The 19,587-nt window shown below is 44.5% G+C and overlaps 1 protein-coding gene across 2 annotated transcripts in view; it reads left to right on the top strand.

Moving 5' to 3' along the window:
* DROSHA (drosha ribonuclease III) overlaps positions 1–19,587 on the top strand; it is a 692,102-nt gene that overhangs the window by 373,461 nt on the left and 299,054 nt on the right. For both annotated transcript variants that reach the window (XM_086965123.1, XM_086965122.1), the window contains exon 12: positions 14,182–14,256. In XM_086965123.1, the coding sequence (XP_086821249.1) occupies positions 14,182–14,256 (75 nt within the window). The remainder of the gene's footprint in view (positions 1–14,181; positions 14,257–19,587) is intronic.

The following is a 19,587-nucleotide window of genomic DNA, read 5'->3' as shown; positions in this document are numbered from 1 at the left end:
GTGCCCACTCCGTTCTCCCTCTTAAATGGGGTGGTAGATTATTTAGACAGGGACGGATGTGATTCTCCGAAAATAGGGAAGAGAAGAGTCCCTGCCCTACTCTTTGCGTACGCCACCCTATTAATCTCTAAATCCCCCCCTTGGATTGCAACAATTACTGAATGACTTTACTGGATTCTGCAAGGAGTATGGCTTGGTACTAAACAAGGCTAAAACTAAACATCTGATCTTCTCTAAGGGGAATCCCAAACCATCCAAAACGCCCATGTATGTAGGAATTACCTACCCCCCTACAGCAAGTTTCTGCTTTCAATTATCTGGGTATCCATTTAACCCCTTTAGGTGAATTGGCCATCACAAATTGAAAAAGCCCAGCTGTCACAAATTTAGCAAAGTGCTCATTTAAGTAAAATCTATAAAAATACAGTGCCTAGGAAAGTGATCCTAGCACTGAAAATCTATAATACTAAAATATTAAGTGGGGGGGCTCTTTATGGGGCCGAATTGTGGTGCATTGGGAACACAAATTCTCTCACCTTTGTAGAAAACTATTTCTTTCGATCCCTTTTAAACCTTCCTAGCAATACCCCTTTGGCTCCTATGTTTTTTTTATTTTGGCCAACAACCATTAGTTTTCAAGCTTGCCTATAAGCAGCTAGTGATTTGGCACTGACTGTGGTCGGGTAATGAGCTCTCCCCCTACAGAGCAGTGGCAATTAATCTTCAGAAGCGAGCTCAGGTAAACTCCATTCCATGGTTAGCTGCCTTAATATACTACTTGGGATGGAGGACTATTGGTCTACTCCCGAAAGACTGTCCCATATTCCAAAATGTAGGGTCTAGGAGATATACTGGATACCATTATGGTGAAGGAGAAGGCCAAATCAGTGGGTATATTGACACAGGATTTTAGGAGTTTTAAATTCGTCCCATTTTATGAGGAAACGATAGATAAAATTGCTCCACCCTGGCACTTAAATAATTTATACAATTTTGTTTTAAAACTTTACCCACTAAATTGTTCTGTAAAAAGGGGTGTAGTAAGGCCCCCTCTGATGACCAGTGTCCAGCGTGCAAGGCTAGCTCCCAATCAATAGTCCACTTGTTATTTTTTTGCCCCCGCTACAACACTTTGCGGGGCAAGTGGATTGTTCTGCTGTGTAAATTAATTGGTCCTTGCCATTACCTCGAGGTCTTGAGTATCCTATCCACCGATACTCGCAGGTTGGTAGTTTTTGGTCTGGCCAGATTCTGGTTGCACTATGGATCAAACGTTTTAAATGTATTATATGAGCTATTTCTACTTTTAGCTTTTACAAATCTTACACAGTAAATCCTGGCTCATTGCTTGAATAAGGATTTTCAATCTTACATTGTTTTAATAACCGTTGCATTTTGCACTAAGCAAAATGATTTTTTCCTTGTATTGTCTTATATTTGTGTTCCGCCATGCACTTTGTAAGATCTGTGATTGAAAATAAAGTTAAACGACTAACTGAATTAGGATTTGTAGAACTCCTAAATAACGTAGGCCCTCGAGCAGGACGTTTGAAGAGACACCTTTTCCAATGTAGTGGATTTTTTTTGTCTTATTTTCCTGGTATAGAATCTTCTTCATGTGATGGATTTGAGGAAATAAATAAATTCAGTACCAGTATTTTAGAGTACTTTCAAATACAAAACACCATTATTGACCTTTTCATTCCAATGCTTTTGGACTGATGCAATATCATAACTTAACACCTAGCAAAATTTCTTAGTTATAACATTTATAAAGACTAAACAAAGAAATAGAGGTAGACAAAGATGACATTATTAAGGAGGCTGATTCTGCAAAGAGGGGAAGACCGCAAATGTGAGCGGGTTTTAACACCACATAGTGCTTGACACCATCAGACCAAATGACACATTTTAAGGAATCTTTCATTGTTAATTTGAAGATCTTTACAGTGTTCCATTCTGTATTAGATTGTTCTTGCACCTTTGAATTCAAGATTCTTTCAAAGGCTGGAATGCTTACTCCAATATTTTTGATGACCATATGTCAATGTTTGATCTATAACTTATACTTGCTAATCCAGACCCCTGTTTTCGTTTGTTGAATAAAATGTTTGTGTGAGCTTCATTTCCACACATGTAACTTACAACAGTCTTTCTTAGGTGTTCCAAACATTGGTATTCAGCAATAGGCATTTATCTCGATTTCCTCCTTAGTATAAAACATGTCCTTGCAGTATGAAATTGACATTTGAAATTTGAGTATTACTAAAACATTTTGTTTGCACGCTTTCATCTTTCCATTAATGATAGTGTCTGAGCTTTTGTAAACCTTTTTTATGACATTAATCAAATATTGTCTTAAACGTTGGTAACTCCATGATTCTAAAAGAAGTGCTTCCAAGATTAATCAACTCATTGGAGTTATAACATGGAGGCAGACAACATCAGTATTTGGATTGGATGAATATCCCTTCTTTCTCTTTGTACATATGTAAACAAAAAGGCATATATGTATAGTATCCAGGTCTTTTCTTTTAGTTTTTTTCAAGAACATGCCTTTTTACACAAATATGTAAAAAGATTAGAAACATTTAACCACAAATGCACATGATTAAAACAATTTAAAAAAATGGATTCCTATGCAGTGTTAGAAAACAATCATATGCTGAATACGTATAGGCTAAACTTTCATTAAAAGAGCTCGTAGAACAGCTTGTGCTCAAAGTGTCCCTGAATGTTAGCGCGGTCTGATAGTTTTCCTGTTTATGATCGGAGCATGGCTGTCCTTGTCATGTGATTATCACGTGACCGGGACAGTTGTACTTCCTAATAGTGGGTCTTCCCTCTCTTTATTTTATATTAAAATTGGAAAGCCGATGGCATACTGATTCAAATACCCTTTCATTCCTCTTTAGTTTATAAAGTGTTGTATGCATTACCAGGACTGTAGTCTGACCTTCCTTATAATTCATCATAGGACATGGCATGTTTGATTCTTACCGCCTTTGTTTCCTCCGACTCTAGTACATATCTTTAATTGCATTTCCTGCACTTAGGCCTATTGTTGTACTTACTTCGGATATGGAAATCTGGACTGTAAGGCTTCAATGGCACAATAAATTTTTACCATGAGTGCACAAGACCTGGTGTCCCTGGACTTGCCAGTTAGTGCCTTCTCGACGGAGGTTTTTCGAGACACCTACGTTATCCAGTATTTGGGTGTCTTTCATAGATTCACATGCCTGAATCATTCCCCGTCGTCGAGACGGGAGCCTCCGGTATATAAAAAAGTAATGTCCTAAGACATACAGAAAGAGATTAGGTCTAAGGGTCTCACCTTAGTAACCTATCTAGGTCCTTATGCAGGAAGGACCAAATAGAATAGGCTCCAGGGTCCCACCTTGGTAGCCTATCTGAGTCCTTTTGTAAAAAAGGACCAAAATAAAAGAAACAACCAATCAGCTACTACCTCCCTCTAGAACCTTCCTGTGAGGAGCCTCAGTCTCTCAGATTTTCTACCGCACGTTGTGCTAGGGAGTGTCCACCTGAGTTCTCCTCAGGAATATTGGATTTTCTTCTAACTTTACAGTTTTTTCGACTTTCTAGCTATGGCTGATAGCAAGAAGAGAGCACTTTTTCGTCCTTGTGCCTCCTGTGGCAAACTGAGGCTTCACGTGGACGACGAACATGAGGATTGCCTATATTGCCTCTATCCTCACCACAAGTCCATAGACTGCAGGATTTGCCGTAAATTCTCCCACAAGACCCAGAAAGACCGGGAAGGGAGACTTCTAATCTGGCTAAACAGGCTTAAGGACAAACCGGAAGGCGACCTGATTTCTGAAGGTGAGAGCATGTCTGGCGCCTCACAGTTTTCCCTGAAGAGGCCTAGGGCTTCCTCGCCTGGCCACTCAGACACCCCTCCTAAGAAGTCAAAAAAGTCTTCAGAGGGCAAGCCTACCGTGTCTAGCAAGGACCTTCCTGTCCCCAGGAAGCAACCACTGCTTACGATGACGACGGCGCAATCGGCGACCACCTCATCGCTAAAGACCGTCTCTACATCGACGACGACGGTATCGACGACGATGGCATCGTCGGTGTCCTCCTCATAGACGACCCTAACTCACTCGTCGTCAGCAGGAAGGCCGCTTTCATCCTCCGCTCCGTCGACGACACGTCCGTCGACGAGGACACCGTCGACGAGGACGTCGACGACGACACCATCGACAAAGGTCACACCGTCGACGAGGCCGTCGACGAAGGGCACTCCGTCGACGACGGCGCCGACGACGAAGCAGTCGACAGCGGAAAAGTTACCAAAGACACCGTCGACGAGAGCGTCGTCGACGCACGCACCGTCGACGAAGACCAAAATTCAACCAGTGCTGGAAAGCTCCTTGACGAGGCCATCGTCACAAGCATCGACGGCGGCTGGTACCTGGAAAGAATCTGAGCTCCTATCACATGCGATGGACGCTCAAACATCCCATGTCTCCATCAGAATCACCAAAATACCGATTACTCCGGAGATGACATCGCCTAGTAAGGTCCAACAGCTAACGCCATCCTGCTTCTTACAGGACCAAGAACCGGAGGAGGAGATGTTTACCCAGGCCACTAGCCCCTCAGACTTGATTGTCAAGTGCCAAAGTACGGACGAAGAGCAGGAGGTCGAAGAATCTGTTCCTCCAGTTGTGTCTACCCAAGTTCACACCCAGGTGACTCCAATGGTGTGCTTGCCAGCCTCCTTAGTTTCAGACTTGCGCTTCCTCATTCAGGACTACAAAGAGCGGTTTCCACAGAAGGCCACTCCTGTTGCTCCGCCAACTCCGCAACCAGCTGTGACCTTTCCTGCGCAGGTGCCAAGACATAAGCCCCCTCCACTGGTTCTTCCTAGGACACAGGACCCGGCTCAAGACCCGTCTCGTCCGAGGATGAGGAAAGGGAACATGAAGAAGGGGAAGTCCGAGACGACGATACGGACGTGGATGCGGACCAAGACTACGTCACTCACTCTCCAGCCTCTCCGGAGCCACAATCCTCTGAGTCTCCGCCGGCAGATATTGGAGGTTTCCATAACCTCATGGAAAGGGCAGCCAAAAGGTTCCATATGTCCATGGAAACTCAGGAAACTGACTGTTTCCTCTATGACTTTAAGGAACCAACAAAGAAAACTACAAGATCGATCCCGATCATCGATTATCTTCTCACACAGGGCAAACAGCTCATGCAGTCTCCAGCTTCCCTGCAGGTCATTGTACCCAGACTGGACAAAAAGTATAGAGCTACATCGTCGGCTCCAGCATGCCTTACAGGTCACCCCAAGGCGGACTCTGTGGTCACCCAGGCGGCGCAGAAGAACTCGCGTAACCCTGCATCACCTTTATCGACACCACCAGATAAAGAAGGCAGGAAGCTGGATGCAGTTGGGAAACGTTTTTCCACTACCTCTGCGACGACGGTGAAGATCGCCAACTCCATTGCCCTTCTCGGGCGCTACAACCATCAACTCTGGGCGGACATCGCGCCCTACCTTGCTGACCTGCCAGACGATCTAAAAGCGGAGGCACACTCGCTCCTCCTCGAGGGCCAAACTTCGGCTTCCGAACTGATCGACTGCGCCATTGACGTGGCCATGACCGGGTTCAGACAGCTGGCAGGCGCAGCTGTCCTAAGACGCCAAGGCTGGCTTAAGGCCACCTCTTTCAGACAGGAGGTCCAAACCAAAATCCTTGATATGCCTTATGATGGTGATCATCTTTTCGGCGAGAAGATTGACGAAGCCCTCACTGCAATCAAGAAGGACACCGACACAGCCAGAGCCCTAGGCACTCTGCAATCTCGCAATCAGTCCTTTCGTACCAACAGGGGGAGGGAACAATCCTCCTATAGAGGCTCTTATCAAAATAAGTCCTCTTACTCATACTCACAGGGTAAGACGCAATTTCAACAGCGCCAAAACCAGTCGGGACGTCAGTCCTCCTTCAACAAATCGTCCTACAGAGGAAAAGGACAGAAGAAACCAGCAGGCAATCGCCAATGACTCTACCAATTGGCCAGCCCCTCCACCATCGCTTTCTTTGCGACTTGGAGGAAAACTTTCTTTTTACCTTCAAAATTGGCGGCAAATAACAACGGACCGGTGGGTTCTACAACTTCTTCAATTCGGCCACTCTCTGGAATTCCTCTCACACCCCCCACGGACACCACCTGTCAAGCGCCCTCACAGACACCTACGGTTGCTTCTACAAGAACTAGCTTCCATGCTTCAGAAGGGCGCAATAGAAAAAGTTCCACACGCCCAGAAGGGGGAAGGCTTCTATTCCCACTTCTTCCTCATCCACAAAAAAGGGAAGAAATGGCGACCGATCCTCGACTTGAGAGCTCTCAATGTGTTTTTAAAGAAGCAGTCGTTCCGGATGGTCACGCTACAAGAGATCGTGGGACTCCTGGAAAAAGGCGACTATATGACATCACTAGACCTACAGGACGCCTATTACCACATCCCTATCCTCAAGGGACACCGGAAGTTCCTAAGGTTTGCAGTCGCAGGGGTACACTACCAATTCCGCGTCCTCCCCTTCGGCCTCAAATCTGCTCCAAGGATCTTTACGAAATGCCTTTCTCCTGTCGCAGCCTATCTCCGCCAGCAGGGTCACCAGGTCTTCCCTTACCTGGACGACTGGTTGGTAAAGGCTCCGTCGAGAGCAGCCGCATCTTCCAGCGCCTGTCTGCATCTTTTCCGCCGCCTCGGCTTGACCCTCAACAAGGAAAAGTCATCCCTAACACCAACCCAGGTCATCACTTTTCTAGGAGCGACCCTGGACACTGAATGCACGAAGGCCTTTCCATCTCAGGAGAGAAAGTCGAAACTCATCTCCTTGGCCAGGCCAGTGGCATCCAAAAAGACCCTGACCGTCCGTATCTTCAAGTCGCTCCTCGGCATGATGTCGTCATGTATCCTGCTCATCCCGCACTGCCGCCTAAAAATGTGCCCCCTGCAGGAAGAACTGTCAAAACAGTGGACACAAGCGGCGGGATCTTTCGAGGACCGCATACCAGTCACCCAACCTATGATCAACAGTCTACAATGGTGGAGATCAGACAAACACCTGTCGCAAGGACTGCCGTTCCTGCTTCCGGCGCAACCACATATCATCACCACGGACGCATCCTTGGAGGGCTGGGGTGCAGTCCTGCAAGAACTACAGACCAACGGAAAATGGACGCCACAGGAATCCAAACTCCACATCAACATTCTGGAGCTACGGGCAGTCTTCCTGGCGCTCCAGTCGTTCCTCCCGCGCATCCGAAACTCCCCAGTGCTAGTCAGGACCGACAATACCACGACGATGCACTACCTGAACAAACAGGGAGGGACGCGCTCGCTCTCTCTCTCTCGAGAATCTCAGAGAGTTTGGAACTGGCTTCTACAACATGGCATCACCCTCAAAGCCGAATACGTTCCGGGCAAAGACAACGTCCTGGCGGACGCCCTCAGCAGAGAACAGTCCCTATCCCACGAATGGGAGTTAGACGAGAGTGCATTGGACTACATCTTCGCGAAGTGGGGGACACCACAGATAGACCTCTTCGCCACCAGGGAGAACGCCAGATGCCCAAGCTTCGCAAGCAGGCTTCCCCAACCAGGAACACTAGGGAATGCATTTTCCATAGCTTGGCAGAACGTGTTTGCTTACGCCTTTCCGCCATTCCCACTGATACCCAGGGTAATCAGGAAAATGAAATCGGAGCCCTGCACCCTGATCCTCATCGCCCCATCCTGGCCGAGGCAGCACTGGTACACGGAGCTCCATCGTCTATCGGTCCATCCACCTCTTCGCCTACACAGCCACCCGACCCTACTCACGATGTCTCACGGGCAGGTTCTCCACCCGAACCTGGGCCCTCTGAAATTGTCAGCCTGGCTCCTGACTACCGTGAGTTCAGTCATCTAAATATACCACAAGAGTGCAAAGACGTCCTGTCCAACGCTAGAGCTGACAGCACAAAAAAGACTTATACTCTCAAGTGGAAACGCTTCTGCGTCTGGTGTGAGAAGGAAGGTCTACATCCCTTCCAGGTCACTCCCCAACAACTCCTGCCATACCTCCTACACCTGGCGCGCTCAGGCCTTGCCCATGCGTCCATCAAGGTCCACCTGGCAGCAATTTCTAGGTTCACTCGAACTTCTAGGGGCCCCTCACTGTGGGCGGACAGACTCATTAAACAATTCCTAAAGGGCCTCTTTAGGTCCTTCCCTAGACCAAAACCTGTCCCTCCAACGTGGCAACTCAACGTAGTTCTTCACCAGTTGATGAGGCATCCCTTTGAACCTATCCACAAATCGGATATCAAATTCCTGTCGTGGAAGACAGCCCTCCTACTGGCACTAACCTCGGCCAGAAGAGTAGGCGAATTGCAAGCCCTATCCATCCAGGACCCGTTCTTACAATTCAAAGAGGACAGAGTCATCCTGCGTATTAACCCACGATTCATACCCAAAGTCCCTTCGGACTTCCATTTAAATGAGCCCGTGGTTCTTAAATCATTCTTTCCGAACCCATCTACTCCGGCTGAGAGATCACTGCACTCTTTAGACCTTCAGAGATGCCTCAAATTCTATCTTGATAGAACAAGACAATTCAGGAAGTCATCCCAACTCTTCGTCGCATTCAGCAGACCTAGGAAGGGCATGCCCCTATCAAAGCAAAGTATATCAAGATGGATCTCTTCAGCTATAACTCTCTGTCACGAAAAGGCAGGACGACCCCTGGACTCACGGGCCAAAGCCCACTCCACCAGGGCCATGTCTACGTCTGCGGCACTGTTTGCTGGAGTGCCACTCCTGGACATCTGTAGAGCGGCGACCTGGAAGTCCCCGCATACGTTTACCAGGCACTACTGCTTGGATGCTGAGCTGACGAAAGACGCAGCAGTGGGCAGAGCGGTGCTTCGCCATCTATTTCAGTGAGGTGAGCCCTCCTACTTCCCGCCATCCTGGACTTGTATGCACATTTCTTTATTACTAGATTCTGCATGACATTGTATGCTGTTGCTTATACAGTCACAAATGTTCCTTATTTGCAGGTGTATACGTTCTGTATCAACACAGGATGTGCATATTGTATTGCTTGCTACTCTGATTCAGGCATGTGAATCTATGAAAGACACCCAAATACTGGATAAGAAATGCGTTACTTACCTGTAACTGCAGTTATCCAGTATTAGTGTCTTTCATAGATTCACATGCACCCTCCCGCCTCCCCTGGCAGGACTCACCTCTCTCTAACAGGTTTACACCTACCAACTTGGTGCGTACGAAAATCTGAGAGACTGAGGCTCCTCACAGGAAGGTTCTAGAGGGAGGTAGTAGCTGATTGGTTGTTTCTTTTATTTTGGTCCTTTTTTACAAAAGGACTCAGGCTACCAAGGTGGGACCCTGGAGCCTATTCTATTTGGTCCTTCCTGCATAAGGACCTAGATAGGTTACTAAGGTGAGACCCTTAGACCTAATCTCTTTATGTATGTCTTAGGACATTACTTTTTTATATACCGGAGGCTCCCGTCTCGACGACGGGGAATGATTCAGGCATGTGAATCTATGAAAGACACTAATACTGGATAACTGCAGTTACAGGTAAGTAACGCATTTCTTCTTCATAGTTTTGTTAATTTTTAGATGGATATCTTTTTTTACAAATTATTTGCCGCACGAGTGAATGATTCACATCTCCAACATGCTACTGTTTTGTATGGAATGTATGCATTCATTTGTTACTTATAGTTGTTATTTTTCTCCATGTCTCTCGTTCTAGTGAATCACTGTAGAGGGCAGGTAGAAACACCCTGACCCCCTAGGCCTGCTCAGGGGGGTCCCACAAGGACAAAGCCCCCCCCCCACGTCCCTGGGACCGCCACCTCCCCGGGGCACTAAATATTTAAAATAGGGGGTGCTTTGAATTAAGTGGGAGGGGGGGGGCAAAATAACAGCGGACAGGGTTGCAGCCCTGAGCATTGACCAGAAACCCAAAACCCCACGGAAAGGGGACGGGGCTCTTCTCCATCCTTTGTGTACAGGGGGGAGGAGGGCCCCCTCTGCGCATCAGGCCGGACACATGTCTACTCTACACATGTACATGCCCCTCCACATGTGTGCACCTGTGATAGCACCACCCCCTGCGCGTCGCACATGCTGAAGGAAGACTGCTCACTTCCCAGCCTTACTCTCTGTTGTTCTGTCTTCAGTGATCTCAGCTTAAAGGTAGATCTTCAACCCCTCAGCTTTGTCAGTGTCATTTGTGGTAAGCAGGACAGTACGTTGTGCTCATGGTGCTAATGAGGAAAAGGAGGCGAGTGGATGAGTCACGAGTGGTTGTCAGTTAGAGGTGAGTGCTTGTGACTAACTCTGGATTCTTGACTGATAACAGCTGTAAGTGCAAGGAGTTGGGTCTGGGTGGTATGACTTATTGTCTGTGGGTGAGAGGTGTGGAGGACTCTGGGAGACATGTGTGTGGCTGCACTATGTCCATTCGTGAGTTGAAGTGAATAAGGTAAGTAATGAGATTAAATTGTATTTATATAGTGCTTACTACCCCAGACCAGGCGTCGGAGATTTTTCGGCGAGTGGCACGTTACTCCGGACTCCAAAAAGAATTAGTGGTGGATTAGTATAGTGAAATTTGAGCAGTGGACATGTGAGTTTATTTGGATTGAAAGGGTAATAAGGGAAGAAAGAAGAATCTAGAAAGTGTGCGAGAAGAAATGTAGATGGATTTACCTGAATGAGTTTGCAAACGGCTAGGGTTGTTTGGATTTTTAAGAGGAAATACAGATTTTATAGCAGTTAGCAACAATGTGCGAGTGGATCGATAAATGGATGTAAGGAAGTTTACTTTTAGGACACTTGGGCCCGATAGCGAGTGAAGAAGAGTGATATCTCCATGTGGGATACTTCTCCTTCACAAACAATGTTTCTATACCAATTGCAAATTAAAAAATATAAAAATAATGCAAAGCATTGTCATTTACAATGCCAGTAACTCAAACTTTAATGCTGCAAGACCTATTGCATTGTAAATGCTTGTTATTGTTGGTACGATTTTTATAGAATATTTGTACGTTTCAAAAATCAACGCTTAGAAACTTTTTCAGCAAAAAGCAGGCATTGATATCCTATGGAAGGAAATTCTATGGAAGGAAGGAAAGGAAGTTAAAGTTAAAATTACTTTTCAGGATCAGTGCTGGGCTCAAAGATGCAGCACTGAGGACTCTCCTGATAACAGGTGAGTAAATCGGAATTCGTAGTTTGGCTGATTTTCTAAAACTCCACCCTTTCCCAAGTGAAACCAGTAAATGTTAGCCTTGCACTCCTATAGTGACCCATTCAGCATCATGTACTAATCCATTCACTGCGCCAAAACCCTTACACTTATAAATTCACCCAGGCACTCTCCTTGCAGTACTCTAGTATTCATGCAGTGAGCCAGGCCTTAGCACATAAACTGCTAGAACCCCTATCCACAATGCATGCAGTCCTTCACACTTGTCTTTAACCCCTTCAATTCCCCAGTCACTCCCCTTGCACTCCTCTAGTGACCCAGTCACTGCACCAAAACCCAAACAATTATAAATTCACCCAGGCACTCTCCTTCATTCAGCCAGTACCCAAGTAGTCATGCAGTGAGCCAGGCTTTAGCACATGGACTGCTTCAAACCCCTATCCACTATGCATGCAGTCCCCTAACTAACCAACACACTTATAGTTCTGCACTTATACATTCAACAAAAAAAACAATATTTCAGTTTCAATATTTTAAAAAACATTTTTATTTCCATTTATATTAAAAATATATAATGTAATTGAAAAAATAAAATATGTAAAAAATAAAGTTAAAAAATGGTAGAAAATCAGTATAAAAAAATACATATAACTATTATTAATTTTTAAAATTATCATTTAAAAAACCTTCGAAATTCACTGAAAAAAAACATAGGTTTCAGGCTTGTTATAGTTAGGAATTAGCAGTTAAAAAATCTTAGAAATTCACTGAAAAAAACATAGGTTTCAGGGCTGTTATAGTAAGCTGGACATTTCACGCGTACGAAATCATTACATTTCCTCTATTATAGTTAGTTCTGCTAACTATAACTTGGGCGCCCGCAATCCACTGCTGATGATGTCACATATTACATCATTAATGACCTGGTCAGTGACATCACTGATGGCATCTCAAATGACATCACTGATGACATCATCCACGTGACGGATACCTCATGATACACTAATATATCCTTTCATCACTCACTGTAAAATACAGAGTACCATATTTTAATCCATTGACACACCAATACTAGTTCCTAAAAACTCACTCAGTGATTCCAAGATCTACACACACATCTAATCAGTTACCTATAGATTTACTCATACATGCTGCCAATGATCAATAAAACACTATCAAATATACTTATACACCTATATCGACATTACACACCAGCACACATCCTATTCACTTATGCAGTCATCCTACATCCTATTCACTTATGCAGTCATCCTACTCACTTATGCAAGCAATGGATCATACTTGCATTTACTCAGCTACACACTTATAGAAACACCACTTAATTTATTCATATAGATAGTAACTCAAACTTAGTGTGCTGTAAAATCACTATTACAAGTATACAGTTATCCATACAGTCACTTATACAAGCACTGAGTCTTGTGTATACTTATTTATATACAACAACTGTCACATACACTGCCTTTTATTTTTCTAGTTTGTTGGACATGTACCATTGAGAGATATATTTGTTCATCACCACACCCATAAAGATATTCACTCACCCAAACAACTGTTATAACATGTAGTCTTAACCTCATATATCTACTGAATCAACTATTCACAAATCTTTGGGCAGTCACACACACCCCCACCGAACCGCACACACATTCACTCTCCCATACAAATACTCCGCTAACTAATCAATAACTAATATAGACTTTCACATAGCTAGTAACCAACTGGTGCAGTAGTTTACACAACAACTGAAAAGTGATAGATATTCACACAGTTTAGTCACTATCCAATATATTTAGTGAGACATATAAATTAGTCAAGTAAACACTAGTACTAAATCCTCCATCCAGATATTTATATATCCACTCATTCTTCAATGCAGATTGCTACATATATAATACATATTTAAATAACGAACCAAACCACATTCACAGGATGATGTCTTCAGTGATATCAGTGATGTCACTGACCATGTCATGAATGATGTAATATGTGACATCAGATCTTTGGACTGGGATGAATGTGTGACATTGATCCACAGTCGGTCCATCACCTGTTTTGTTTGCAATTGCCGCCCTAAGTGCGCTGGGGATGCCCAGACGTGGGTCCCAGGCACTCCACACCACTGGAGTCAAGCTAGCTGGGCTGATGAGAGGTGTTACCTCGAAACCGGTCCGGTCCTCGGATGCTTGATTCCGTTCTGGGAAGGACATGGCTTTTGTAGTTCGGACTGGACTGTTCCCATGGGGCACAGGGTCAGAGCTGATTTGCATATCGCCATTGTCTAACCCAGGGTGGTGTGGAGTGCAAAGAAACGATGGATTTGGGCCCAGATCTTTGGACTGGGATGAATGTGTGACATTGATCCACATTCGGTCCATCACCTGTTTTGTTTGTAATATGTGACATCAGCAGTGGATTGCGGCGCACGAGTTATAGTTAACAGAACTAACTATAACGGAGGAATTTCAATGGTTTTGTACGAGTGAAATGTCAAGCTAACTATAACCGCCCTGAAACCTATGGTTTTTTCAGTGAATATATATATATATATATATATGTATATATATATATATTATACACACCCTTATTTTGATTCAACCAATTCATTAGACGTTCCTTACACACTTTCAGAAGACGTGCAATAAATAAGAGCTCACTATTTCAATGCTTCTTGATAATACTATGGTCGCAATTGTATTTATGTACCTGAACATAGGTCAACTTATGTCTTGTTATCTATTGTTTGGAGAGATCTCCTTTTTTGTTTTGCAATAAAAATAAATAAAACATTGGGAAGAAAATAAATTGATGGTGGCATGCATGTTATAATTCACGTGCTCTAAGTTTTTGAACATATTTCAACAAATGCTTATTTCAGGTCCTGTTTTTGAAAACGAAGATCCCACTTGCCCACAATTTCATTTTATGCCGCGTTTTGTGAGGTCTCTTCCAGGTAAGCAATTGCATTTGTAGTCAGAGTCTGGCACATGATTCAAATAGAATCTTGTTTGTTGGTTAAAATCATAATTTACAACTAAATGTAGTCCTTCTAGAAGTACTCCCAGTGATCTGACTTTGGCATAGTATGTGCTACTATAAAAAACAGAATCGCCATTTTCACTGTGCTTATACGAATACCCCTCCACTCAAAGACACTGTACAAATAGAAGTATTCTGCACTCAAAGGTCAACATGGATATCCATCACCATGTAAATGATTGCTACATTGCTTCGAAAATTATTTTATGAATATAAATATTTTGTAACTTTTTTATTATTCAGCTGCATAATCAATATATTACATAATTGGAATGTATTGTTTTAGTATTAACTTAGTCAGGCCTAATGTGAGAAACGGTCCGAGTTCTAGTTACTCAGGTGGGGGCAGTAGGGGGATCGAACATTAAGATGCCAATTGAAAGCCTAGTGCTGATCACTTCATACTAAATGTACATATTATCTTACTCGATTTCTACCCATCAGTGGGTAAGGCAAGTATCATTCACAGTTTCAGTGGCTGTAATAAACATTTGTGGAAGCTTGTCTTCGGAGGGCAGAGAAACATATTTTCTATTCATCTCTTATATGGCACCAACATGTCATCTGAAGGAAGCATTTTGGTACTTGAAGTGGGGCCATCATGGAATAGAAGTTAGCAAGATTTATTATAGAGGTGAGTCTTGAACTACCTTCAGAAGATCATTGTTCAGCAGTATGGTGGTGAAGCTATTAGAATGTTAGAGGTGTTTGTATATGTTGGAGGGGGAATTGAGCTATACATTATGTAGGCTTGATATGAGCTGTTGTGATAAACAAAAGTTAGCTGAGGTGGTAGGCCATTTGTTGTTCGCATGGGTTTGTCCATAGCTGTAGATTGGTTTATGGGAAGAATGGAGGTATTTTAAGTCGAAGTGTTCTCTCCTGGGTTTTCTCTGACATAATTTGAGGCCTGGCAGAATGTGAGCTTCATTGAAACTTCAGAAGATTGTATAGGCTCTGTGGTTTTTTTTTAAGCTGAAGTTTGGTGATGGTAGATTCTGGCAATCCTTTGTACAGGCTATTGCAGTAGTCAAATACACCTTGGACATTAAAGATAATGATGATTTTGCAAGGCATTGTGAGGATGTGGAGAACTATTTTAGTTATTCACATAGAAGAGTAGGGGTGACGTTAACGGACTCCTACTCCGGACCCCCAGTCAATACTTTTAAACACCTGAAGGAGTGGGGAGTGGTAAAATATCTGTATATATATATAGTGTCACATGCTGGGTCTTAATACTTCCCTCACTCACACAGTTGTGTGACATGCTTTATCAGAGGGCTGCTTCAAAACACTCCTGGGCAGCCAATGCCTGGGGTGGAGCAATAGGGTACGGAAGACCAAAGACAGCACAGAAACAATTGGTGTCTAAAGTGACTGGGATCACCAGAAGTGAAAGTGCAGTGTAGGTTAAAACTAGCTCGTAGGTGTCACTGTGCCTATACTTTATTCCTGGACCCTCCGGCCAGGGTTACCAAGCATTGGCATAGCCAATAGGTCTTGCCTTTGGGACCTTATAAGTGTTTAGCCATGCAACACTTTATGTTGTTGCACCAAGAATATTGTGCTTGTTAACTAAACACTCATAAGGTCCCAAAGGCGAGACCTATTGGCTATGCCAATACTTGTTTTTTTAACACCTTAGCAGCTATGGAACATCCAGCTCCAGTGCTGAACGTTCCATTGTGCAGGTGAGGTTCGAACGTCCAACGGCCGACGGCAGCACTCCTGAGGTAGTGGTGCCGTCGGCCGTTGGAATAGGCGCAGCACCTAAGAGGTTAAGGTCACCAAAACCCTCAAACTTGCCTTCGCCACTGGGTACAGCATTTTTTTCTGGTGTATCTCCATTGTTCACACGCATCAGAGGGCCACATGAATCGATATGCTGTGTACGGGAGTAATGTATATTGAGTATTGCTGCAAATCTGAAAGTGTTGAATCTTTTTCAGCGGGACATTCGGAAAAGAATTTAGATTTAGAGATTTGTTATTATTTTTATTTATCAATAACAGCCCCTTGGCTGTATGTCACTTATATCTTTGAATCCTTAATTACCCTGAACGGAAATAAGAATAGAACAAGTGGCGGCAAAAGTGAAAGCATTTCCCTTGCGGGGGCTCCATCTTTTTGAAAGTTTATTGCAAACAGATGTCGCCAAAGCTCGCTACTGTAAGGGAATCGCCAAACGTGCACATGTTGCCATTGAAAGCAATGCGTGCACGTTTTTGGCCTAAAAGCAAACCGATTCCAAGAGATCTCCTCCTATGCAGCGCATGCGCAGGCAAGACCTACAAACGTGAAGGATGGTGGTGATTGTGAGATATAATGTGCACCTTACACCCCTCCTTACTGCCAAATAGTCTACATGTTTCAGCCATTAGTTTGTGCCCCTCGTTCAGGGTCACAACGGCCGTCTTCATTACTCAACCGGTCCCAGAGTTTGTATGTATATATCTCACCTCGTTTTCCGAGATGAGGGGTGTCAGAACTTGTTGTTCTGGCACCGAGGTATCCCCTAGAAAGTACTCTGTCGATGTTCTATATAGGAAAAAGGGGACAAGAAAACAAAAGGACAACGGGGTCACCACAAAACGACGCAATCCACCACAATACAGGGTTGAATACCCAGATTGGACTCCTATATTTAGGAATCAAGCTATATTGCTTTCAAACAAATTAATTGTCCTACTCAAGGAGTAGGTGTAGATCAAAGATGCGTGTCCACCATAGTGCACATCTATCCAATAAAACATAAGTACACATAGTGACTTGTCACTTACCAAGTTTACTCCTAACAATGCTAAAAATGGCGAGAGACCCCCTGTAGTCACACTCTGGGGGAGGAAGGTAAAAAGAACAACACCATCGTTAAGGTTTATGGTATTCATATCATATTATATTGGTACCAAGCACAATAGTCGTATTCCCATGCGGTAGTTTGAAAGGGCTAGTGCCACTCAGGGTATAGTTACAGCCGCAGTGATATATTCTGAGAGATAAGCATAGCCATGGTGATCTCTGATGAGTGTTAATGCTCTGAAACCATTTGCTGCAGCCTGATGATTATATGCGGTAGGTGCGAACTAGAAATTCTAAAACTATGCCCATGCACAAGGTAGGGAGGGGTAGAGGTCCCTGGCCAGTCGCAGCGCGAAGTCCCCTCAGTGCCCAAGCGCCAGTAACTCCCCCCATCACGGCCCGTGTATTAAAGTGCCCTCGACTCATTACTACATCAAGGTGGGTGCTCATCCTCTTGCCCGCTCATCTGCTCTCGCAGTGTAGATTTGCGGGAGAGCTGCAAAGGCAGGCATGATATACTCGCCATGGATCCCAGCTCGCCTACTGCATTTCTGGTCAAGTGGTCGTCGTGATGACCCTTATGTAGCCTACGGCAGGCCCTGCGCGTCCCGTTACCATGGAAAACAATTTTGGTCCTGTGTAAGGTATGCACCAAAAATCTATTCCCGTTCCTGTTGAAGACGTGGAAATGTGCGAGTCCTGTGTTCTTGGCAATATTGATAGCTCCCAAAACAACGCAGCAGAATGGAGTCCTACTTTTCTGCTCACTTAGGGAAAACCATTGGTCTTACACCAGTGAACTCATTTGAAGGCGGGGGTAATAGCGTGTGGGTATTTGCGCGTCTCATTGTCAGCAAAAAACTAAACCCTGCCCAGATAGCGCAAAGGACCCTCACTTTTTCTACACTTGTGGGAGAATTTGTTTGTCCGCATCCAGAATTCTTTTGAACAAAACGGTTTGCCTGTCGCCCATAACAAGCGTGTCCCAGCCCATATTCGGCCCAAGTGTGTTCGCAGCGCCCAACGGATGAGGGTCTTTCATCATGCAGGGCGGTCACAAAACACATGTGGAACTGTGAAGTTAGCTCGCCTATCATGTGCTAATGTATTAAAGATCATAGTGTGGGCCATAATCAGGGGGCCTCCTTCATTGTAGAGGCTCCCTGTCATGAGCTCAGTTGAGTGGTTCAAATGGTGTGGAGGAGGGTCTAACATTGATACGAGATATCTCCAGGGTCTATGTGTTGGGTGGACATCTACCTATTCAGGGTATGCCAAGGGATGTCATCGTTGAGACCCACCAGGTGAATTTCCAAACAATATACCCATTTCTGCTCTCTCAGCAGGAGGGCTCTTGTTCTCTGTCCTGCAGCTGCGTTCAAACTGGGTTTCTCCATTATCGTTCATGTCAAATCATCAATGGTGTGGTGTTTCTCTAAGTAGTGGGCTGTGAGCTGAAGTGTTGGATTTCAAACACCATATTGTGCTGCGGTGCTCCAGAATACGTGTCTTAACCGGCCTACTGGTCATACCCACATATTGTTTGTGACAGGTTCTAGTAATCTGGTTGATCACAAAATCGGAGTTGCAGATAGTGTGCGACCTCTGTTCCCATGGATAGTTAAGTCCCACATCTATTTTCTTTGTTAGTGAGGTGACCCACAACGTCAGTGCCCTTGAAGGGAAGGGAGTCCCCCCTGGTGTCCCGGTCCTCCTTTGTTGAAGTGTAGTTGGTCTGCTGTGCACCAAGATGTCTTTCAGATTTGCGCTCCTCTTAAAGGAAAATAGTCTTTTCTAAGTTCATACCATTGGAATTCGGTATGCACCAGTGTTTCAGTACCGCTTGCTTGATTTGGTGAGAGGTCGTATTGAAGGTGGTGACACTACTGGTTTTTCTGTTAGTGGTCTACTGGTCTTTTCCAAAAGGTTCTCCCTATTCGCGTTTGTAGCTCTTTTCCTGGCTCTAGCAATCATGTGCTCAGGATAGCCCCTTTGGGTGAGTTTTCTCGTGAGGAGTGCTTCCTCTTCCTTGAAAGTAGTTCTCTCAGTAAAGTTCAGCCTTAATCTAAAGAATTGTCCCACAGGTAGGTTGTCGCTTAGAGGTTTAGGGTGGAAACAGTTGTATGCTAACAGTGAGTTCTTATCAGTCAGTTTGTGGTAGATGTTGATGTGAAGTTTATCTCCTTTGGGTTCAATCACTAGATCCGAAAACTGTAACCCAGTATTAGTTACTGTGGATGTGAAATGGAGCAGGGTGTTCCTATTGTTGAGCCAGTCAAGGAATTGGGTGACATTGTGCATCTCCCTTCCAGATTACCAAGACATCGTCAATATAACAACGCCACAGTCATATGTTATCCGACTATGGACATTGAGGGTGGTAGATAACAGTTCTCTCAAATGCACCCAAATACAGGCCAGCCAGGCTCGGGGCAAATGTACT

The sequence above is a fragment of the Lissotriton vulgaris genome, chromosome 4_1, assembly GCF_964263255.1.
Source record: "Lissotriton vulgaris chromosome 4_1, aLisVul1.2, whole genome shotgun sequence".
NCBI classification, from domain to species: domain Eukaryota; kingdom Metazoa; phylum Chordata; class Amphibia; order Caudata; family Salamandridae; genus Lissotriton; species Lissotriton vulgaris.
This window is presented reverse-complemented; position numbering and strand designations above follow the sequence as displayed.